General features: G+C 59.0%; 1 protein-coding gene across 3 annotated transcripts in view; it reads left to right on the top strand.

Moving 5' to 3' along the window:
* The first annotated feature begins 6152 nt into the window (after positions 1–6152).
* The window catches only part of KSR2 (kinase suppressor of ras 2), a 63154-nt gene continuing 49489 nt past the window's right edge, over positions 6153–19817 (top strand). For 2 of the 3 annotated variants that reach the window (XM_042023022.1, XM_042023030.1), the window contains exons 1-3: positions 6153–6313; positions 6837–6987; positions 8046–8544. In XM_042023022.1, the coding sequence (XP_041878956.1) occupies positions 6308–6313; positions 6837–6987; positions 8046–8544 (656 nt within the window). In that variant the 5' untranslated portion in view covers positions 6153–6307. The remainder of the gene's footprint in view (positions 6314–6836; positions 6988–8045; positions 8545–19817) is intronic. The other variant, XM_042023014.1, reaches the window with a different exon arrangement.

The raw sequence follows: 19817 nt of genomic DNA, 5'->3' as shown, positions 1-19817 counted from the left end.
CCCCCCCGGGCCGCGGCGGGTTCCCCCGCGGCGCTGCGGTGCGCCCGAGTGAGGCTGCGCGCTCTGCAGGTGGCCCCGAGGTGGGTCCGGGACCACCGAACGCTCCTGCCGGGACCCACGGGGGCGGCCCGGCCCCGGCCGCAGCCCCCCGGTATTCCCTCGGTATCCCCCCGGTATCCCCCGGCATCCCCCGGCCCGGCCGCGTCCCTCCCCCGGCTCTCACCGCCCCGGCAGGCGGCATCCCCCGGCCCACCTGCATCCCTTCCCCCTTCCTGCATCCCCCGGCCCGGCCGCATCCCTTCCTCCAGGCTCCTGCTCCAGCCGGGCTGCATCCCCTCGGCCCACCTGCATCCCTGCTGCCCGGCTCCATCCCCCCAGCCCGGCTGCATCCCTTTCCCTGGAGTGCATCCCCTCGGCCCACCTGCGTTCCTGCTGGCAGGCTGCATCCCACGGGCCTGGCTGCATCCCTTCCACCAGGCAGCATCCCCTCGGCCCACCTGCATCCCTTCCACGGGGCTGCAGCCCCCGGGGCCTGGCTGAATCCCTTTCCCTGAGCTGCATCCTCCTGGCCCACCTGTATCCCTCCTCCCCACCTCATCCCCCTGGCCCACCTGCATCCCCTCCAATCCACCTGCATCCCTCCCACCGGGCGGCATCCCCCCGGCCCCACTCCTGCCTCCAAGGGGATAAGGCTCCCCTTGGAGCGTGCAGAGCCCCAGCTGGGGTGAATCCACGGTTCAGTAGGAGGTCGGTGGGCTGGGGTGGGCAGGGAACGGCCAGGGATTCCCAGGGCTGAGCAGGATCCCTGCAGCTGGCGCACAGCGGGGAGAAGCGAGGCCGTGACCCTGGGGAGACGCCGGCGGGGCCGTGCTGGTGCTGTGGGGGCGGCTGACGCGGAGCCGGGGCTGTGGGTGGGGGGATTTCGGAGCCTGATCCCACTCAGGCCTTTTGGCTGGTCCTGCAACTCCTCTGTGGGGCAGCTGTTGGCTCTGGACCGTGACTGGAACACCCTGTCCTGCTTCCAAAATTCCCGAGTGCTGTGGGAGCAAGGGGGACATCACCACGTCACTGCTGTGCCAGTCGTGGGGAGACCCTGGGTTTGGGGTGCAGCTCCCTGCTCTGCATCCCAACTTGTGTTCATTCCCGCTCCCACCCTGCTGTCATCTCCCCTTGATCCAAGCCCTGTCCCATCCCATCCCAGCTGTTGGTCCTGGAGCAACCTCGGGAGGGGGATAACAGTGCTTTTGGGGTGTGCCGGAGACTTTTTGGGATGCAGGCAGGCTCCAAATCCCCAGGAGAACCTGCCAGGAGGGGCAGGACTCCAGGAGCTCATCCCACACGGATTGATGGCCTTGTTGAGGATTCCCTGTCTCTGTCCCACGGACACGGAGGGGAGCATGGTGGAGCCATCCTGGTGGGATGCTCCTTCCCGGCATCCCAGTGTCACTGGGGCAGCCCAAAGGGGCTGGATGAAGGGTTTGGGGGGTTTTTGGGGGGATGCCATCCGAGTGGGATGCTCCTTCCCGGCATCCCGGTGTCACTGGGGCAGCCCAAAGGGGCTGGATGAAGAGTTTGGGGGTAATCAGAGGGATGTTACCCTACAAATGCTCACAGGGAAGCACCTCTCCAGCCCCTATGGATCACTCAGTGCCAGCCACAGGGAGCCCTCGCATTGCCATCCCTAAAACACCCCCAAACCGGGAGTTTGGGATGTGCCAGCCAAGGACAGCCCTGCTGACACTCTCCTGTTGTTTTTCACTTCTAAACCAGAGTGATTCCCATGAGGGGAGTGAATCCAGGGCCAGATTCACGATGCCAGCCCTGGACTGGCTCCTGGTGTTGTCCTGGGTTGCCACCAGCGTCAGCAGGAGCGGAGCTTGGCCCTGAGTCCCCGAGTCCCCGAGTCTCTGTGTCCCTGAGGCCCTGCTGCCACCACCACGTCCCAAGGACGTGACACAGACTCCGAGGCCACGCTCGGTGCCTCTTCCCTTCCCCTGGGCACTGTTCCCGGCCCGGGCACTGCCATGGCAAAGGGAGCGGTGAGCTGGGATGTGGCACTGGGAGGGCACTGGGAGGGCGCTGGGGACAGTGCCCAGCCCTTGTGTCAGCACGAGGCTGGAATAGAACGGGTGAATCCATGGGTTTTTTTGGTTAATCTTCATAGGCTGAACCCTGGTTTTGCTGGATTAATAGAAGTTTTTCCTTTCTTTTTTCGGTTTTAAGCCACTTTAGGGTAGATGTGAGCTCCCATCCTCCTGTGTCCCGCCGTGCAGTGTTTTTTGGGACGGGTGCCACAGCTGCAGCCTGGTTCCAGTGGCAATCCTTGGGGCTGGGAGGTGTTTTGGGTCTTGCTTGTGCCTTGGGACAGGCTCCAGCAGGAGCCAAGGCAGCGGCTGGGATCAAACAGTGGGAATCGGGGCTGGTTTGCTTCCTGTGGGGTGGCATCCAGAGGGATCTGAGTGTTCATCCCTCAGCCCTGCCCAGGCTGTGGGGTTTTGCCCCTGTCTGAGTGTGGCAGTTGGGCTTTATGGGTCTAAATTTGGGGGTTGGGGTGTGACTATGGACGGGGGGTGCTGCATTCGGTGGAGTTTGGGAACAGCAGAAGGAAAACTTGCTCAGAGCTGGGCGATATTCCCGGCTGTCCCACAGCGCCGTTCTGTCTGGGGGGTTAAACCCATCCCAATGTCAAAATGTGGGGCAGGGCTCCCAGAACCTGGTGGATGGCTCCAAGGATAACCCCGGGATCAACAATCCCCTGTCCCTGGGCTGCCGTGCTCCTGCCGAGAACGGGGAACCCGCCCAGGACGTTGTGTGAACACGTGGGTGAGGATGGGAAGAGGCTCCGAGGAAAGAGCTGTGGCCATTCCCAAAGCTCCACGGGCTGTGGAGATGCTGTCCCAGCACTGGGATTTGTCCAGAGAAGCTGTGGCTGCCCCTGGATCCCTGGAAGTGCCCAAGGCCAGGCTGGACATTGGGGCTTGGAGCAGCCTGGGACAGTGGAAGGTGTCCCTGCCCAGGGGGTGGAACTGGATGAGTTTTAAGGTCCTTCCAATTCCATGATTTTATGATTCTCACTGCCCGAATGTGTGGATTCTCTGGTGTCTCACACCACGGGTGAGCACAGCACACTTCTCCCACAGCTGGATCCTCCCAGGATGCTGGATGGAGACATTTCGGCTCCTGTATTCCCGACAAAATCCCCAGGGACCATTTAGCATCTCCCGAAATAAAGGGTGCGCAGAGCCAGAGACATCCCAGGAGCCCAGCAGGGTCTTGGGAGAGCCCTGAGAGGGAAAACAGAACCGTGGCAAGGAATTCCCCAGCCCCAGGCTGCTCCAGGTGCCTCTGGAATAATGAGCCCCTCGGTGGGAGCCGGGGAAGAGTCGCTCCGGGCGCATCTCTGCTTCGTGGAGAAGGAAGTTTAGGGCTCCAGAGGAACCCCTCACTCCATGGCATGTGCTGGGATCCTGCTGAGATGGGATGGGATGGGATGGGATGGGATGGGATGGGCATTCCCGGCGGCTCACGGGCTGCCAGGTGAATGAACTTGCCCCTCCTGGATTTTCCACCGCCTGTCCCGGTCTCCAGGCAGGGCCGGTGCTGTCGCCAGCCCGGCTGACGTCAGGGATCCCATTCCAGGGGGGAACAGCCGCCCTCCCGCTCCTTGGAGACCGGCTCGGAGTGGGGGTGGGGTGGGGAGCAGCCGCTCGCGGCCGTGCTGGGTTTGGGATGACCCGAGGGAAAATTCCTGCTCGGGGTGATGGGAAGGGTTGGGATGGGAAATCCAGCTCCAGCCCTGGGTGATCCCGGCCCCTCGCCTTGCTGGGGTCACCCAAGGTGCCGTGGAGAGGGGACATCGCTCCCGTCCCAGCACCCACCCCCGGGGCAGCAGGGACGTTGTTTTCCGAGGAGCTTGGGGGGGGGGGCGGTTCCAGGAGCTGCTGGAGCCTCCAAAGGGAAGGGAATCCTGGCGGTTTCACTTCTTTGTATCAGAGCATCGCTCCTGCCGTTCCCCCGGGCAGTGCTGGAGCAGGGAGAGGCGCTGGAAAGGTTTGGGAAACAACCCCCAGCTCCACAGGAAAAGGGTTTTGGATCATCCCCGGCAGCATCCCCAGCTGGACCAGCAGCAAATTCCAGCAGCGGGAAGGGGGAGATCCGCGGGATTCCCACCCCTCTCCTTGCGCCCCCTGCCCTCTTCCAGGTGGGGAAACTGAGGCACGGAGGAGAAGGGGGAGGCTGTGCCACAGCAGGCACGCGGCATTTCCCACCTCTGCTCCATCCCGGGATGAGCAGGAGCCAGAGCAGCTCCTCCGGATGGGATTTTCCCTGCGGGATGGGGATTTTTCCCTGCGGGATGGGGCCGTCTCCGTCCCTCCCCATTCCAGCCCCAGCAAAACACCGAGGGCTTTGGGATTTTCCAGAAGGGTTTTTGGGCTTTTTTTTTCCCCTGGCTGGAGCAAACCCATGGACTGGAGCATCTGGGGGTCCCAGCGGGGTCCTATTTTGGGGTAAAAATGACCCCTCCTGTCACTCAAGGGTTCTGTGGGTGTGAATTTCCTCCACCTGGAAATTAAAATTCCTTCCTTTTCCCCATTCCCAGCTCACCTCTGCACGGCGGTGGCGGGGGCTGCCCTGTCCCCAGCTCCCTGATTTTGGCACTGGTGACGCCGTGGTGCCTCAGGCATCACCTTTATTCCCTCTGGGATCCCACCTGGAGCGGCGGAATGGAGGACAGGACGAGGGATTTTTTTGAATTTCTTTTCTCGGTGTTTTGCTGCAGCTGTGTCCGTGCAAGGGCATTTTTTGGGAGGCAGGAGCTGCCTCTGGGCACGTTCGAGGTGCCCGGGGCTGCTTCAGCTCCAAGAGCCTGGAGCGTGTTCGGGATGCGAGATCCAGGCTGATCCTTAAACCTTTGATTGTCCGTTTTGGGAGTGTTTTCCCTTAAAAATCAGCTCTGGGAGCGAGGCAGGGCTCTGCAGAGCTGAGGGCTCCCTGCAGCCCCCCCGGTCAGGCTCTCTGCTGTTCCTGCCTCGCTTTTGGGGGTTAATTTTCGGGAATTCATCTCTGGCAGCCAGGCTGGGGCTCGGGAGAAGCTGCCGGGGGGGAGTGACACCCCTGTCCGCAGCTCCTGGCACGGCCGTCACCCCCCTGGAGGGGGCGATTTGGGGGTGATGTCAACCCCTGTGGGCATCACCAGTGGGTCACCACGGGGGAAAGGACCGGGAGAGATGGGAAAGCTTCCAAATCCCACAGTTCTTGGTTCTCCCCTCGTCTCTCCATCCCAAACTCCATCCCGAATTTTATGCGTCTGTTTTTGGGGTGTGCGGGAGCAGGGGCACAGCTCCATCCCGTGCTGCCGGCGCCGGGGAATTACCCAGCTGCAAAACCGGGAGCAGGAAATCCCAGCAGCTTCCCAGCCCTGCTCTACATTCCCGGGAAAGGAGGGCAGGCGCTCAGCAGCTTTATTTTGGGAGCTGCCGGGCTGCGGCTGGGAACGGCTTCGGCCTCGGGGTGCGAGGATTTGGGGGGGTTTTGGGGATGATCAGAGCAGGGATGGGGGTACAGAGGAGCAGAGAGAGGGGGGATGGATCTGGTGAGGGAGATTTGGGGTGGTGAGGGGGGAATGAGGAGAAAACGCCGCGTTGCAGCCTTGGGATGGGATGCCGTGGCTGGTTCCCTTGTAGGGTTTTTGTGGGGGTGTAAGAGGGGGGAGCGTGGCCTTTGGGGGGTTTTTGGGGGGTCCTTGGCACTAAACTCCGGTGTAAGAGGGGGAACTGTGTCCTTTGGGGGTCCCTTGGCCCTGAGGCTGGGAATAAAAGCGGGAAAAGCTTCCTGGGGGTGGCTGGACAGCACTGGGACGGGGCAGCGTTTGTGGCAACAGTGGTGCTCGTCCCCCCCGTCCCCCTCACATCCCACTTGGGGGGGGGTGCCGAGGGCTGCCCACCCCCTGAACGAGACCCCAGCGCCGAGTTTGGGGATGAAGGAGCCAAGAAAAGGCTTTTTTTGGGGAGGGAAGTTCCCTCCTGGCCACCAAACCTCGATGCTCTGGGCTGCAGGAGCTCGGCAGGGCTGTGTTTTGGGGCAGATTTGGGAACCTTGGCATGGGGCAGGGCGAGAGCTGACCCCCAGCTGCCCGTGGGGGATCCCAGGAGGGTTTTCCCTTCTTTTCCAGAGCAAACTGGTGAAGTATTTCAGCCGGCAGCTGTCCTGCAAGAGGAAGGTGGCCCTGCAGGAGCGCAACGCCAAACTGGAGGGCTTCCCCCAGCTCCTGCACTGGTTCCGCATCGTCGACATCCGCAAGGAGGTGATGGAGGTACGGGCTGGGCATTCCCACCCGGAAAAGGAAGGATTTTTCAGGATTTTGTGGATTCTCCACCCCGCCCACCGGCGAGGACACCCCACTGCTGCTCCCAGTGGGTGCCACGCGGACCCCGCTGCAGTGGGGACGTCCCCCATGTCGCCATCAGTGTCCTGCTGCCGCGCCCCGGGCTCCTGCAGGTGGGTGGGTGGCACCCAAAGGCGATCCCGCCTCCAGGGAAAAGGGAATTCCGGAACGGAGGTCACAGTCCTGCACGTTCCCAATCAGGGATGGGTTTTCCTGGTGCTCCCAGATGTTCAGCTGGGTCCGGATATCCCTAAAAGCGTGGGAAAACTGGAGGTAAAGCTTGTTTCTCCAGGTTTTTCTTGGAGATTCAGGTGGAAAATGGATGGGTTTGGGGCCGTGACCTGAGGAAAAGGGATTCTCACTGGTGTTCCCCGAGGTTTAGAGGATGCTCCAGGGTAGTTCGTTCTTCCTTCCTCATTCCTGACCCATTCCTGCCCCATTCCTCCCTCAGGAAATCGCCCCCGGGCAGCTGAGCCTGGAGGATCTGCTGGACATGACCGATGACCAGGTCTGTGCCACCGTGGAGAAGTTTGGGGCCAACAGCGAGGAGTGTGCGCGGCTGAACGCCTCCCTGTCCTGCCTCCGCAGCGTCCACAAGTCCGGTGAGTGCCCTCTGTGCCCTGGGGCTGCCCGGGCTGGGTGGCACCGTCCCGTTGTGGTGGCACCGGCAGTGTGGCTTTGATGCGGACATTGGCAGAGCTCCTGCATCGCCGGGGCTGGCTGGGAACGCGTTTCCCGCAGGGAACATCTTGGAGCTGCACGGGGAGCAGCCCTGGGAGACGGATTTGGGGGTGCTGGTGGGTGAGAGCTGGGACCCCAAAGCGCCCTGCCCTGGGGTGAGCTCCCCAGTGTGGGCAGCAAGGACAGCGAGGGGGATTCTGCCCCTCTGCCCTGCCCAGGTGAGACCCCACCTGCAGAGCTGCCCCAGCCCTGGGGCCCAGCACAGGAAGCACCTGGAGCTGCTGGAGGAGTCCAGAGGAGGCCACGGAGCTGCTCCAAGGGCTGGAGCCCCTCTGCTCTGGAGCCAGGCTGGGAGAGCTGGGGGTGCTCACCTGGAGAGGAGAAGGCTCCAGGGAGAGCTCAGAGCCCCTTGCAGGGCCTAAAGGGGCTCCAGGAGAGCTGGAGAGGGACTGGGGACAAGGCATGGAGGGACAAGACCCAGGGAATGGCTTCCCAGTGCCAGAGGGCAGGGCTGGATGGGAGATTGGGAAGGAATTGTTCCCTGGGAGGGTGGGCAGGCCCTGGCACAGGGTGCCCAGAGCAGCTGTGGCTGCCCCTGGATCCCTGGAAGTGTCCAAGGCCAGGCTGGACATTGGGGCTGGGAGCAGCCTGGGACAGTGGGAGGTGTCCGTGCCCACGGAATGAGATGATCCTTAAGGTCCCTTCCCACCCAAACCATTCCAGGATTCCATAACACAGAGAAGTTTCTCGCTGGGATGCAGAGCCAGGATAGAATCAATCACGGAATGGTTTGGGTGGGAAGGGACCTTTAGGCTCATCTCATTCCGCGGGCAGCGACCCCTTCCCCTCAACCAGGTTACGCCAAGCCCCGTCCAACCCTTGAACACTTCCAGGGATGTGATCCCAGCATCTCCAGGGCTGAGCAGGGCATTCCCAGCTTCTGCCCCACCTCATGGCCGTGTCTCTGTGCCCTATCCAGGCGGGAGCCTCTCCAAGCAGGATTGGACCATCCAGTGGCCCAGCACGGAGCCGGGCAAGGAGAACAGCCCCGGATGCCCCCCCGAGACGGGACCCTGGGGCAGGACGCACCCCAGCCCCAAGATCCAGCCCAAGTGCGGGCAGCACCACTGCCACGCCAGCTCGTCCCACGGCCCCATGTACACACACGTGGACCGCCTGACCGTGGAGGGTCACCCGGGGCTCTGCCCACCCCTGGAGTCCGGCCACCGCTCCCTGCCACCGTCCCCGCGGCAGCGCCACGCCGCGCACACCCCCCCGCGCACCCCCAACATCGTCACCACCATGACGCCGCCGGGGACGCCGCCCGTGCGCCGCAGGAACAAACTGAAGCCCCCCGGGACGCCCCCGCCCTCGTCGCGGAAGCTGATCCACCTCATCCCGGGATTCACGGCGCTGCACCGCAGCAAATCCCACGAGTTCCAGCTGGGGCACCGCGTGGATGAGGCGCACACCCCCAAGTAAGTGGTGCCCGCCGGGTGCTGGTGCGTGCTGGGGGGGATGGAGCTCATCCCAGCGCCTTGGGAAAAGGGCTTTTATCCCTAAATGGCGGGGTTTTGTTCGGGGGTTTCATGTGGAAAACTCTTTTCGCAGGGATGTTGTGGGATGGTGTCGGTCTGCTGCTCCGGGATCTCATTTTTGGGGGGGGGGGGGGGTGAGGAGCACCCAGGGGCTCCAGGACTGTTGGCTGGCAAAGCCCTGGCATTTTGGAATGTGGGATGGGAGGGCTGGATTTTCCAGCTGCTGCACGGGAACGGCCGTGAGAGCTGCGTGGGGAGGGTGAGTGCCCGCTGGAGAGAGATTGGAATCATCACCCTCCAGCTGAAAAGTGGATTTAGGGATTTAGAAATCCTTATGGAGAGGACGGTTTATATTCTGGAGACCCCGCCGGGATCTGTTCCATCCCTGGCGGCGTTCGGGGCGCGCTCTCCGCGCTCTGCCGCATTCCCGCTGCTCCTGCTCTGCGGCTCCGGGGCCGGCAGAGGCTGCTGCTGTGCAGGGAAAGGATTCCCTGGCGTCGCTACATTCCCTACTCTCCATCCCTTCCCACCCCTTCTGGTGGCCGCGCTCAGACAACGCCTCGGCGTGGCGTGGCGGAGGGCACCGGTGCCACTTTGGGACACCCCCTCCGCCCCCTGAGGATGTATTGGGATGGAGCTGCTCCACGCTGGCTCCCAAAACAGGATCCCAGGACGAACTGCTCTTCCTGTCCCAAAATTTGGCGTTCTTGAGGATAGAAAGGCCGTGCCGGAATCCCGGGAAGAGTCCCCTGAGGGATGTGGAGGGAGCCTGGATACCCTGGCAGGGCTCCGACCCTCCGGGCTATCCGTGATGTTTGGGCAGCTCCAGCTGGGACACGGGAAGAGTTCAGTCCACTGAGATGCTCCCAGTGCCAGACCCGGAGCTCCCCTTGTTGGGGCAGAGGGGACCAGAGCGGGTTTGGGGCTGGCAGCTGTGTCTGGTGGCCTCAGCATCGCGGTGTCACTTGTTCCCCGGGCTGTGGCTGCGGTCTCTGCACGAAATGCGGGTGATCATCCGTCCCCCTTTTTCCCTGAGCTGGGAATTTTTGGTCTCCAAAGGCTTTTAGCTGTTGGAAACGAAGCCATTTCAGCTGGGAAATGCCTCCTGGAAGGCCACCCTCGCCCTCGTGCTTCGGCACCGGAAAGAAAGTGTTTGTTTTGGTCGGTCCCCAGGAGCACCCCCGTGTCCCCAGGGGGCATCCCGCCATTCCCAGAGAGAATTCCCGCATTCCCAGGGAGCAGCCTCTCCCTCCTCCTGCTTTTATCGCCGTTCCAGCTCCCGATCCATGCTCTGCCCTCACTAGAGAAGGTCTGGCTGAGGGCACAGCTCCCCCTGTTTGATCCCCAGGGTGGGCATCGGATATTCCCTGATGATCCTGAGTTAAAGTTGCCCGGCACCACCGGGAAGGGAGCACTGGAGACACTGGGAAAACTGGATGCAGTCAGGCGAGGATCAAAGGAATCAAGGTTTAGGGTTGGAAGGGACTTTAAAGCTGATCTCATTCCAAGGGCAGGGACTTCCAGCCCTCGTGGTCACCCTGACGTGGAGCTGGGGCGAGGTTTAGATCATCACCATCAAATCTTTTGGCTGCTGATTCCATGTGGGAATGGGATGCCTGGAATTTCCTGCAAAGGGAAGGAGCAGGGACGGGCGTGGAGGTGGAAATGTCCCACGAGGTGACACAAACACAGTGGTGTCCCCTCTGTCCTCATCACTCTCCACCTTCCTGGTGCAGGAATTTCCCAAAGGAGCTGTGGCTGTCCCTGGATCCCTGGAATGTCCAGGCCAGGTTGGACGGGGCTTGGAGCAGCCTGGGACAGTGAGAGGTGTCCCTGGCCATGGCAGGGGTGGAACTTGATGGGTTCGAAGGTCCCTCCCAAACCATTCCATGATTCCTTTGCTCCTCTCCTGACTGCACCCAGTTTTCCCAGCATCTCCAGCACTCCCTTCCCAATGGTGCTGGGCAATCCCAACTCCCCCTTAGGGAATTAATCAAGGGAACAGCCAATATTGGCAGGGCCCTGTTGTGCTCCAGGGGCCACTGCGCCGGGTCGGATCCGGATTCCCAAAAACCTCTTGGAGAAGCAGGGAAGTTAATTTTCTCTAATGGCACTTAATGATTTTGCAGGAGACAACCACTAAATCCTGCCTGCTAATCCCATTAGCGCTTCGGGATTGTAATTAGTGCGGTAAAGAGGCAGCTTCTTCTTTCTTCCTTCTTTTTTTCCAGCGCATCCCTGCTGGAGTGGGAGTTGTTTATTAGCCTGGATGAGGTGGAAAATGCCTGGCACAGATAAAAAGTGGATTAAAATGGAAAAAATTCTGGGCTCTTCTCAGCTAATTGTTATTTTATGGCCACGGAATTTGAGGATGGAGGGTTTGTTTTAATGTCACAATTCCGTGGTGTCCGAGTCCAGTGCCGGAGGGAGCTCATCCCTGGAAGGGGATTTGGAGCCTTCCCTGATCAACCCCTGCTGGTTTCAGTTGTGCCCCGTGGCTCTTGGGTTGCTTTGGATCGGGGCTTTCTGTTCCCTGTGTCCTGTTCCAGCATGGACGGAAGGGCTGGGCTCGGAGAGCCGAGAGTTTGGGGACACTCCTGGGGAACCCAAGTGCTGCGTTGGATTTCCTGGAGTGATTTGGGGTCGAGATTCACCCCCATCCTGCCTGTTCCCTGCAAGGACCCTTCTGAAACCCTCCCAGGAGAGACCTTGGTGTCCCTCAGGCTGATTTATGGGATGGTTTGGGTGGGATGGGACATCAGGGACCGTCTTGTCCCACCTTTGCCCTGGGCAGAGACACCTCCCAGTGCTGCTCCAAGCCCCAGTGTCCAGCCTGGCCTTGGGCACCGCCAGGGATCCAGGGGCAGCCACAGCTGCTCTGGGAATTCCAGCCCAGCCCCTCCCCACCCTCCCAGGGAACAATTCCTTCCCAAGATCCCATCCAGCCCTGCCCTCTGGCAGTGGGAAGCCATTCCCTGTGTCCTGGCACTTGTCCCCAGTCCCTTCATCTCCTCCAGAGCTCAGGATGGGGTGAAATGGGCTCTGGGGAGCCAGGGGTGACTTTGGCGGAAGGAAAAACTCTCTCCCCGTGAGCTGTGGGTCGGGATTGATGGAGTGGAGCCCTCAGGGTGCTCCAGGGCTGCTCCTGCTGGATTTTTCCACCTCGGCACAGACAGAAAATAAACCAGCACCATTTCTTTGTGACAGCAGCAGCAGCGACCGGGTCCCCTCCGGAGCAAGGCCACCGTGTAGCGCTTGATTCCCGCTGACAGCTCATAAACTCCTTTGAATGTTGTGTTTCGGATCTCATTCCCAGCGTTTAATCCATCACGTCTGCGTGCCAAGACCTTCTGAGGCAGGGGTTAAATTTTTTGGTTTTTTTGTTTGGTTTTTTTTTTTTTTTTTTTGGTATTTTTTTGGAGCTCCCAGCTTCCAATTTCCCTGCACGGAGTCTCCAGCTGTTGACCGTAACTCCGAGGTACGGAACATTACTCCTGAAAAGATCCCCTGACTTCCATAAATCCGCCATCCACAAACATCTCGGGAACGGTCCCGAAACGGAAGCAAAACATTGAGAGTGGCTGATGATATAATGCCCATTTAACACCTCCTGAGCTCCACGGGCGTTGGAATCTTGCAGGGGTAGTCAGGGATTATCCGAACTCGGAATGGGAAGTCTGGAGTAGTCAGGGATTATCCGAACTCAGAATGGGAGGTCTTAAAAATCCATTGCCTGCGGAGCCAAAAAGTCCAGCTCGTTAAGGGCGGGTGTTAACCCTTGGAAGGGGTGTCTGATGCATCTCTGGAGGCGGGATCTGCTCCGGGGTGTCCTGCCCAAAGGCTTGAGGGGTGGTCGTTACCCTCAGACCCATCCTTTGGCCTGTCCTTGGTCCTTTGACCTCTACTTAGACCTGCCCGTCAGCCTTGGACCCATCCTTGGACCCGCCCTTCATCTTTAGACCTGCCCTTGGACCCATCCTTCACACTTGGACCCATCCTTGGACCCACCCGTCATCCTTGGACCCATCCTTGGACCCACCCGTCATCCTTGGACCCATCCTTGGACCCACCCTTCATCTTTAGACCTGCCCTTGGACCCATCCTTCATACTTGGACCCATCCTTGGACCCACCCGTCATCCTTGGACCCATCCTTCATACTTGGACCCCTCCTTAGACCTGTCCCCTGACCCACCCTTCATCCCCTGACCCATGCTAAGGGGAGCTGAGCCCAAACCCTCATCTGCTTCCCAGCTGTGGCTCCTTTTGCCACGCTGCTGTCTGGCCGCATCCATGAACTCCGTGGCCCTCAAGGAACGTCCTCTGGGAAGCAGCTGGAGAGGGCAGATCGGAGCACGACCCGCCCGGGCTGAGCCCCGGGGACGTGCTGATCTCCAGCTGCTGGCCAGGACGGGACATTTTTGTGCTGCACCTAGGTCAGGTCTGGGCTGGGAGGAGGCTCCTCCAGCTCAAGGCAGCTGGATTTTGGCTAAATTCCCCATGAATTCCCCTTATCCTGTGCTGTTGCAGCCACGTTCCAGGCGTGGATGTTTTCCTGCTGGAGAAACCTGTTGGTTCAAAGCCTGCTGGGGGTTGATTTCCTTCCCTTTAGCCCCGTTGGCACCAAGGTGGTTTTCTGGTGGGTTTTTTCCAAGCTGGGGTGAGGATTTCCTGGCTGGGTGAAGTCAGACATGAAGTTCAGATGTGAACTTCTGATAGAGCACATCCCCATTTTCTCCTTTTCCTTTTCCCTTGTATTATTTCCAGCTTTAACTTTGGACACTTTCCATCCTGTGGGTGTTCTTCTCCATCCCACGTAACAAATTCCCGAGGACGGGATGTTTCCTGTGGCACTTGGCCAAGTCCAGCACCCAACTGGGGCCATCAAGGCAGAGAGGTGAAAAACTGAATCCCAGACCCCCAAAAACCTGGGAGCAGAGGCCAGAGAGGTGAAAAACTGAATCCCAGACCTCCAAAAACCTGGGAGCAGAGATCTTCTCCACCACCCCCACACCACTGAGCAGCCCATGCTTAGGCTGGGCCTCAGATCTAATCATTTAAGCTGGTCCTAAATAGGCCCTGGTGGGTCATTAATTCTGCAGTAATGGTGGGTCATATTATCTGCAACCTTGATAATAATGACGTTTCCCCTTGTAACGATTCCCACCCAGCCGGTGGATCGATTGTTTGATGTTCCGCGTGGGCAGGATTCGGGAGAGCGGCGTCCAGGCAGCTCCTCTGACATTCCCCAGGTTTGGAAAGGCAGGTGGGCTCCTGGCATTGGGGATGAGCAGGAGATTGATGTTTGCAGAGCAGGTGGATGCAGCAGGACGGTGCCAACGTGTGGGAATAACCCATACGGAGCATCTTCCCAAGCGGGCACCTCGCTCATCCCAGTCCCCTGTGTCCCACCTCAAATCTTGGGGTTAGGTTTGGGTCCCTTGTGATAAGAAGGATGTTGAGGGGCTGGAGCGTGTCCAGGGAAGGGAAGGGAGCTGGGAAGGGGCTGGAGCCCCAGGAGCAGCTGAGGGAGCTGGGAAAGGGGCTCAGCCTGGAGCAAAGGAGGCTCAGGGGGGACCTTGTGGCTCTGCACAAGTCCCTGACAGGAGGGGGCAGCCGGGGGGGTCGGGCTCTGCTCTCAGGGAACAGGGACAGGAGGAGAGGGAACGGCCTCAGGCTGGGCTGGGGAGGGGCAGGGTGGACATTGGGAACATTTCTCCATGGAAAGGGTGGTCAGGGTGGCACAGCTGTGCAGGGCATGGTGGAGTCATTTAACAGCCCTGTGGATGTGGCACTGGGGACAGGGGTGCACTCCATGATCTCAAAGGTCTTTTCCAACCTAAAGAACCCTGTGGTTCCATGATCTTTGTGCTGCGTTATTTATCCTGAAAACAGAGCCCCAGCCTGGAACTTCTGCAAGGGGGAGAGTGCAGAAGTGCCGGAATTTGGAGAGCAAAACGAGCAGCATCTCTCCCTGTGCTTCCAAATCATCCCCCTGATTAATCTCGCTGCCTTTGCCGGCGAGCCAGGGCTGTGGAGCTGTGCACAGCTCCTGGAACGTGTCCAGCTCCCTCAAAGGATGGTCTGCACAGCACCAGGTGACAGTGATGAGTGGTCCCCCCACCAACCTGGCTCCGTGCTGGAATGATCCCGCTGCTCCGGGCTGTGGCGCTCCTTAGGAGTGTCATTAATGTTAATTACGGCCCTGCTATTCCATCCAGAGGCGCTGGAGCTTTACTGTGCTCCGAGGAGAAACTTGTCACCGTGTCCTTTAATGAGGAGTCGAGGCTCCTTTCAAAGCCAGGCGGGCGTGAGGATGAATTTAGATCAGGATGAGCATCCTGGGAGAGGTGGCACAGCATTCCTGCTGCCTGGTGTGCTGCCTCCGGGCTGTCCAGGGGGGACAGAGGGCACGGAGAGGGCAGGGGCTGCGGGCAGTGTCCAGGGTGGTGGCCAGGAGAGGGACTGACCATTGTTAGCACAGCCTGGGCTCTTCCCAGCTCCACTCTTCCAGCTGGAGCTGGGCAGCAGAGTCAGGGAGCAGCACCCCCGTTCACGTCTTTGTGGTTTGAGAGGCCGGTGGGAGCATCTCCTCACCCTCCTGCCAGCCCACCCCTGACCCGCTGCGGTGGCCCAAGCAGCTCCAGGGATTCCTTGGCAGTAGTGGGATGAGAACCAAATCAGGGAGGGCAGGCGTCAGAGTCCAGAGGAGGCCACGGGGATGCTCCAGGGCTGGAGCCCCTCTGCTCTGGAGCCAGGCTGGGAGAGCTGGGGGTGCTCACCTGGAGAGGAGAAGGCTCCAGGGAGAGCTCAGAGCCCCTTGCAGGGCCCAAAGGGGCTCCAGGAGAGCTGGAGAGGGACTGGGGACAAGGCATGGAGGGACAGGACCCAGGGAATGGCTTCCCACTGCCAGAGGGCAGGGCTGGATGGGATATTGGGAAGGAATTGTTCCCTGGGAGGGTGGGCAGGCCCTGGCACAGGGTGCCCAGAGCAGCTGTGGCTGCCCCTGGATCCCTGGCAGTGTCCAAGGCCAGGCTGGACATTGGGGCTTGGAGCAGCCTGGGACAGTGGGAGGTGTCCCTGCCACGGCAGGGGGGGCACTGGATGAGCTTTAAGGTCCCTTCCCACCCAAACCATTCCATGACTGTCCAGTCTGGCGGCGGATCTGGCCCACCTGGCTGAGGCTGTGTCATCTGTGGATGGGACTGGGCTGAATCCCTGTAGAAGCTCCTCTATCCAAAGGAGACCCAAGCCCACAGCCCTGGCTGGCCCCAGCTCACCCTCGCTGCCCTTGCATGGCCCTCAAAGAAACGTCACAGTGGCAACCAAGAAAACAGACGGGGCTTAATGAGAAACAGCTCCAGCTCCAGGATCCTGGCAATTACCTCTTCCAGCTCCTTCCCGCCCGTGTCTGCTCCCAGTGCTGCTCCTGCAGCCCCGTCTTGAATTCCAGGAGGAGGAGGAGGAGGGGTGGGGGGAAAAAGCCTGTTTGGCTCAAACTCCCTTCAAAGAATTTCCCAGCTTTATAATTTGCAGCTGTAATAAAAAAGTTCTACTTTGTGCTTGGAAAAGAGAATAATAGATCAGTCAGAGCCAAGCCTGGAAATTCAGGCATCCAGGGAAGTGGGGACAGGCACTTGGATAAATATTTCACTGCCGAGGCTTTGATATGAAGGAGCTGCTTTTCCTCTGGCCAGGGGAGGGAGGGTTTGCTGCCTCTTTATGGGAATGAGGAGGATAAACGGAACATCTGGAGGATATTCCGTGTTCAGGTTTTTTATATCAACTCCAGCATTGTGTGGAGCTCGTTTGGGTCTGGGTGGAGAATGAAGGAATTTCAGCTCTTCAGGCAGGTTCAAAAAATCCACTGGCCTTGCCTTGAATCCTGAAAATCCTAAAGAAGCTGGTGCCATCCTCGCTGCACGGGGATTTGGGATGTGGGAATGCACCAGGCACAGGAGCTGTGTGTTTATCCCGGTGCCAAAGGTGACCTGGTGCCTCCTTTGCTGGCCGAGATGGCTCCAGCCATGCTGGACTTGATCCCAGCTCCCCAGGCCTGTTTGGGAATGCTCAGACTCCTTATCCAGGGGTGTTTTTTATGGTTTATTTGGGGAATCCTTGAAGGAAAAGGTCAGATTTTGCCATCTATGTGCCAATATGGGAACGGGAAGGGAAAAGAAGTGGCAGTTCTTCTGGAGAGGGGCTTTGGAAAAGGCAGGGAGTGACAGGACACAGGGAATGGCTTCCCACTGCCAGAGGGCAGGGATAGGTGGGATATTGGGAAGGAATCGTTCCCTGGGAGGGTGGGGAGGGGCTGGGATGGAATTCCCAGAGCAGCTGTGGCTGCCCCTGGATCCCTGGGAGGATCCAGGTTGGATGGGGCTTGGAGCAGCCTGGGACAGTGGGAGGTGTCCGTGCCATGGCAGAGTTGGGGATAAAATACTCTTCAAGCTCCCTTTCAACCAAATCATTCCGTATTTCTTGCATGAAAAAATGCCAGAGCGAATTTGAGGCTTTTCCTCCTTTTTTCTGCCCTTCCAGCAGCTGCTGCTGGAGCCGCCTGCCCTGCTGCGGGGGCAGCCCTTCCCCTGCTCCCTGCTTGGATTGAATCGGGAAGATCGTGCACTTAAACCACTCCAAAAAGCCATAAATCTTTGGGGCTGAATCCCGGCCGGGGCTGTGCACTCCCGGCCAGGCAGCGGCGATCTTTAATCCTTCGCAGCTGAAATACTGATGAGGGGATTTTTTATTTTGTCTCCCCCTCTATTTCCCTTCCTTTAAGAGCAACGCCTGCATGGAAATTGGTGTGTGCTGGCGAGGAGCAAAGTGGTGAATAAAACATCACCTGCAGGGGCAGCTCCTGTCTTGGGGCTAAATTTTAAAGTAAACCCATTTTAATGAATTTATTTTATTTTTTAATGGCAGTAAGAATGGAAGTGACAACAAATGCCTGCAGAGCACGTTGGTACTGACTCCGTTTCCAGGGTTTTTTAAGAGTTGGGAATGGAGGATGAGCACTGCTGGGGAACGGTTGGGATGCTTTTTGGGATGAGCCACATTCCAGCAGCACCACAGCCCTGTGAGCACTGCGTTCTTGCTCCCTGCATGGATCCCACTGTGCCCATGCTCATATTCCAGCTTCTCCCAGCACATCCTCCTCTTCCAGCCGCTGAACCACGCCGGGACATCCGAACAGGGCAAAGCCGTGTCCTCCCCGGGCACCTTTCTGTGGAAATCCTCTAAGATCCTCCCCGCACCCCACGCCGCTGTCAGTCCCTGCTCTCCCCGCCGGCTCCCGAAAGGAGTGACGGGCCCTTTGTCCCGGTGTCTGCTCCTGTTTTTCAGCGCCTGTTGAAACCCTCTATTTTTTTTCCCCCAAAGCCGGTGATAAGCGTTTGACTGATCCCACAGAGCAGGCGGGGATGAGCCATTCAGGCGGGATTGACACCTAAAGGGATTTGCATTAAACGCTTCAAACTCGCTGGGCGCTTTTTTTTGTTGTTGTTTTTTTTTTTAAAAATATATATTTAGCAAATTCCTGCATGAAATTACGGCCCTAATCGTCGGCATTCGCCTCTCTGAGCATGGAATCGCTCCCGGCGATTCTCCCGAGCATCCCGAGGCAGGAATTAGCCCCGATGCTCCACGAACTCTGCCTCGAGGGGTTGGTTTGGGCTCTCCCAACCAAGGGATGCACAGGATAAAGGAGGAAAATGAGGAATTCTGGGTCAGGAGATGGTGAGAGGTGAAGGAGAGGAGCTGCGCGGGGATGCTGAGCGGGGCCGCGATGTGGGAAGGGCTGAGATCCCGGATTTTGGGAAAGGTTTGGGAAGCCAAGGGCTGCTTGGGGCAGGGGTTGATCCCGTTGTGCTGATGGGGAGCCTGGGACCTGCAGCGAGGGGTAGAATCCCAGGAATAGCTGGCTTCCAAGCCTCCTGGAGCAGGAATGAGGGTGGGACAACACGGAGAGTGAACCCGAGTGGCAAAAAAAATTAGGGGGGATGTCCAGATTTAGGAATTTGTCGTGGATGTTTCCCAGGTTTTGGAGGGCTCCCAGCCTCGAGATGGACCAGGCGTGGTTCTCTCTGCTCCCTCAAAGCCCTTTGGAGCCTAAATAAGGAATATCTGCTCCATAACCATCTCCCCACTCCTGCCTCGCCTGGAGACTCCTTTTGGACTGGAGGGAAATGGTCCTTCCCGGGGGCCGGCAGGGATCAGCACCATCCAGACCCACCTAAACGGCCCCTCCGGCTCTCCCTGCGCTTCCCGGGCTTCGCGTTCATCCCAGCGATGGTTTAGAGGGAGTGGCCGCCTTTTCCAGCTCCTGGGAAGGGCTGGAATGCTGCTCGATGAGGGGATTAGCACGGCCAACCCCGCCCTGAGCAGGGAAGTGAGACCCGGTTCCACCTCCCGCTGCACTTTGCCAGTTCCTCCTGATCCAGCTGGGATTAATCCGGCCAAAATTCCCAGCAGCGAGGGAATCCTGCCTCCCTTTCCAGAAGCAGGGTTGTGTTGGGTTTTATCCCTATGGAAAATTGAACTGGGATGACGTTTTTCCTTGGTTGTTTTTATTTATTTTTATTTTTATTTTTATTTTTATTTTTAAATCCCCCTTTTTGCCTCTGCCGTCCTTGCGGGATTGGGAGCCTGGCACAGGGAATGGGGCTCCTCCTGCCCAGCTGGGATGGGGAATTTAGTCTGGGAGGACCAGGATGTGTTTCCAGCACATTTTTCCCCACTTTGGGTAAACAAGGGGAGGATGGAAATGTTTGCCTTGGGCAATGCCAGGGATCCAGGGGCAGCCCCAGCTGCTCTGGGCACCCTGTGCCAGGGCCTGCCCACCCTCCCAGGGAACAATTCCTTCCCAATATCCCATCGAAATCTCCCCTCTTTTAGTTTAAAACCATTTCCCCTTTTCCTCTCACTATCTATGGAATCATGGAGTGGTTTGGGATCAAAGATCATCTCAATCCAACCTGTGTAGGAGGATGGATGGATGGATGGATGGATGGATGGATGGATGGATGGAGGGATGGATGGAGGGATGGATGGATGATGGATGGATGATGGATGGAGGGATGGATGGAGGGATGGATGGATGGATGGATGGATGATGGATGGATGATGGATGGATGGATGGATGATGGATGGAGGGATGGATGGAGGGATGGATGGAGGGATGGACGGAGGGATGGATGGATGGATGGATGGATG

Source organism: Corvus kubaryi, unplaced genomic scaffold, assembly GCF_017639235.1.
Source record: "Corvus kubaryi isolate FWS band 111438036 unplaced genomic scaffold, C.kubaryi_AGA036_p1.0 127, whole genome shotgun sequence".
Classification (NCBI taxonomy): Eukaryota; Metazoa; Chordata; class Aves; order Passeriformes; family Corvidae; genus Corvus; species Corvus kubaryi.
The sequence above is the reverse complement of the archived record's forward strand: the minus strand, read 5'-3'. Positions and strand labels throughout refer to the sequence as shown.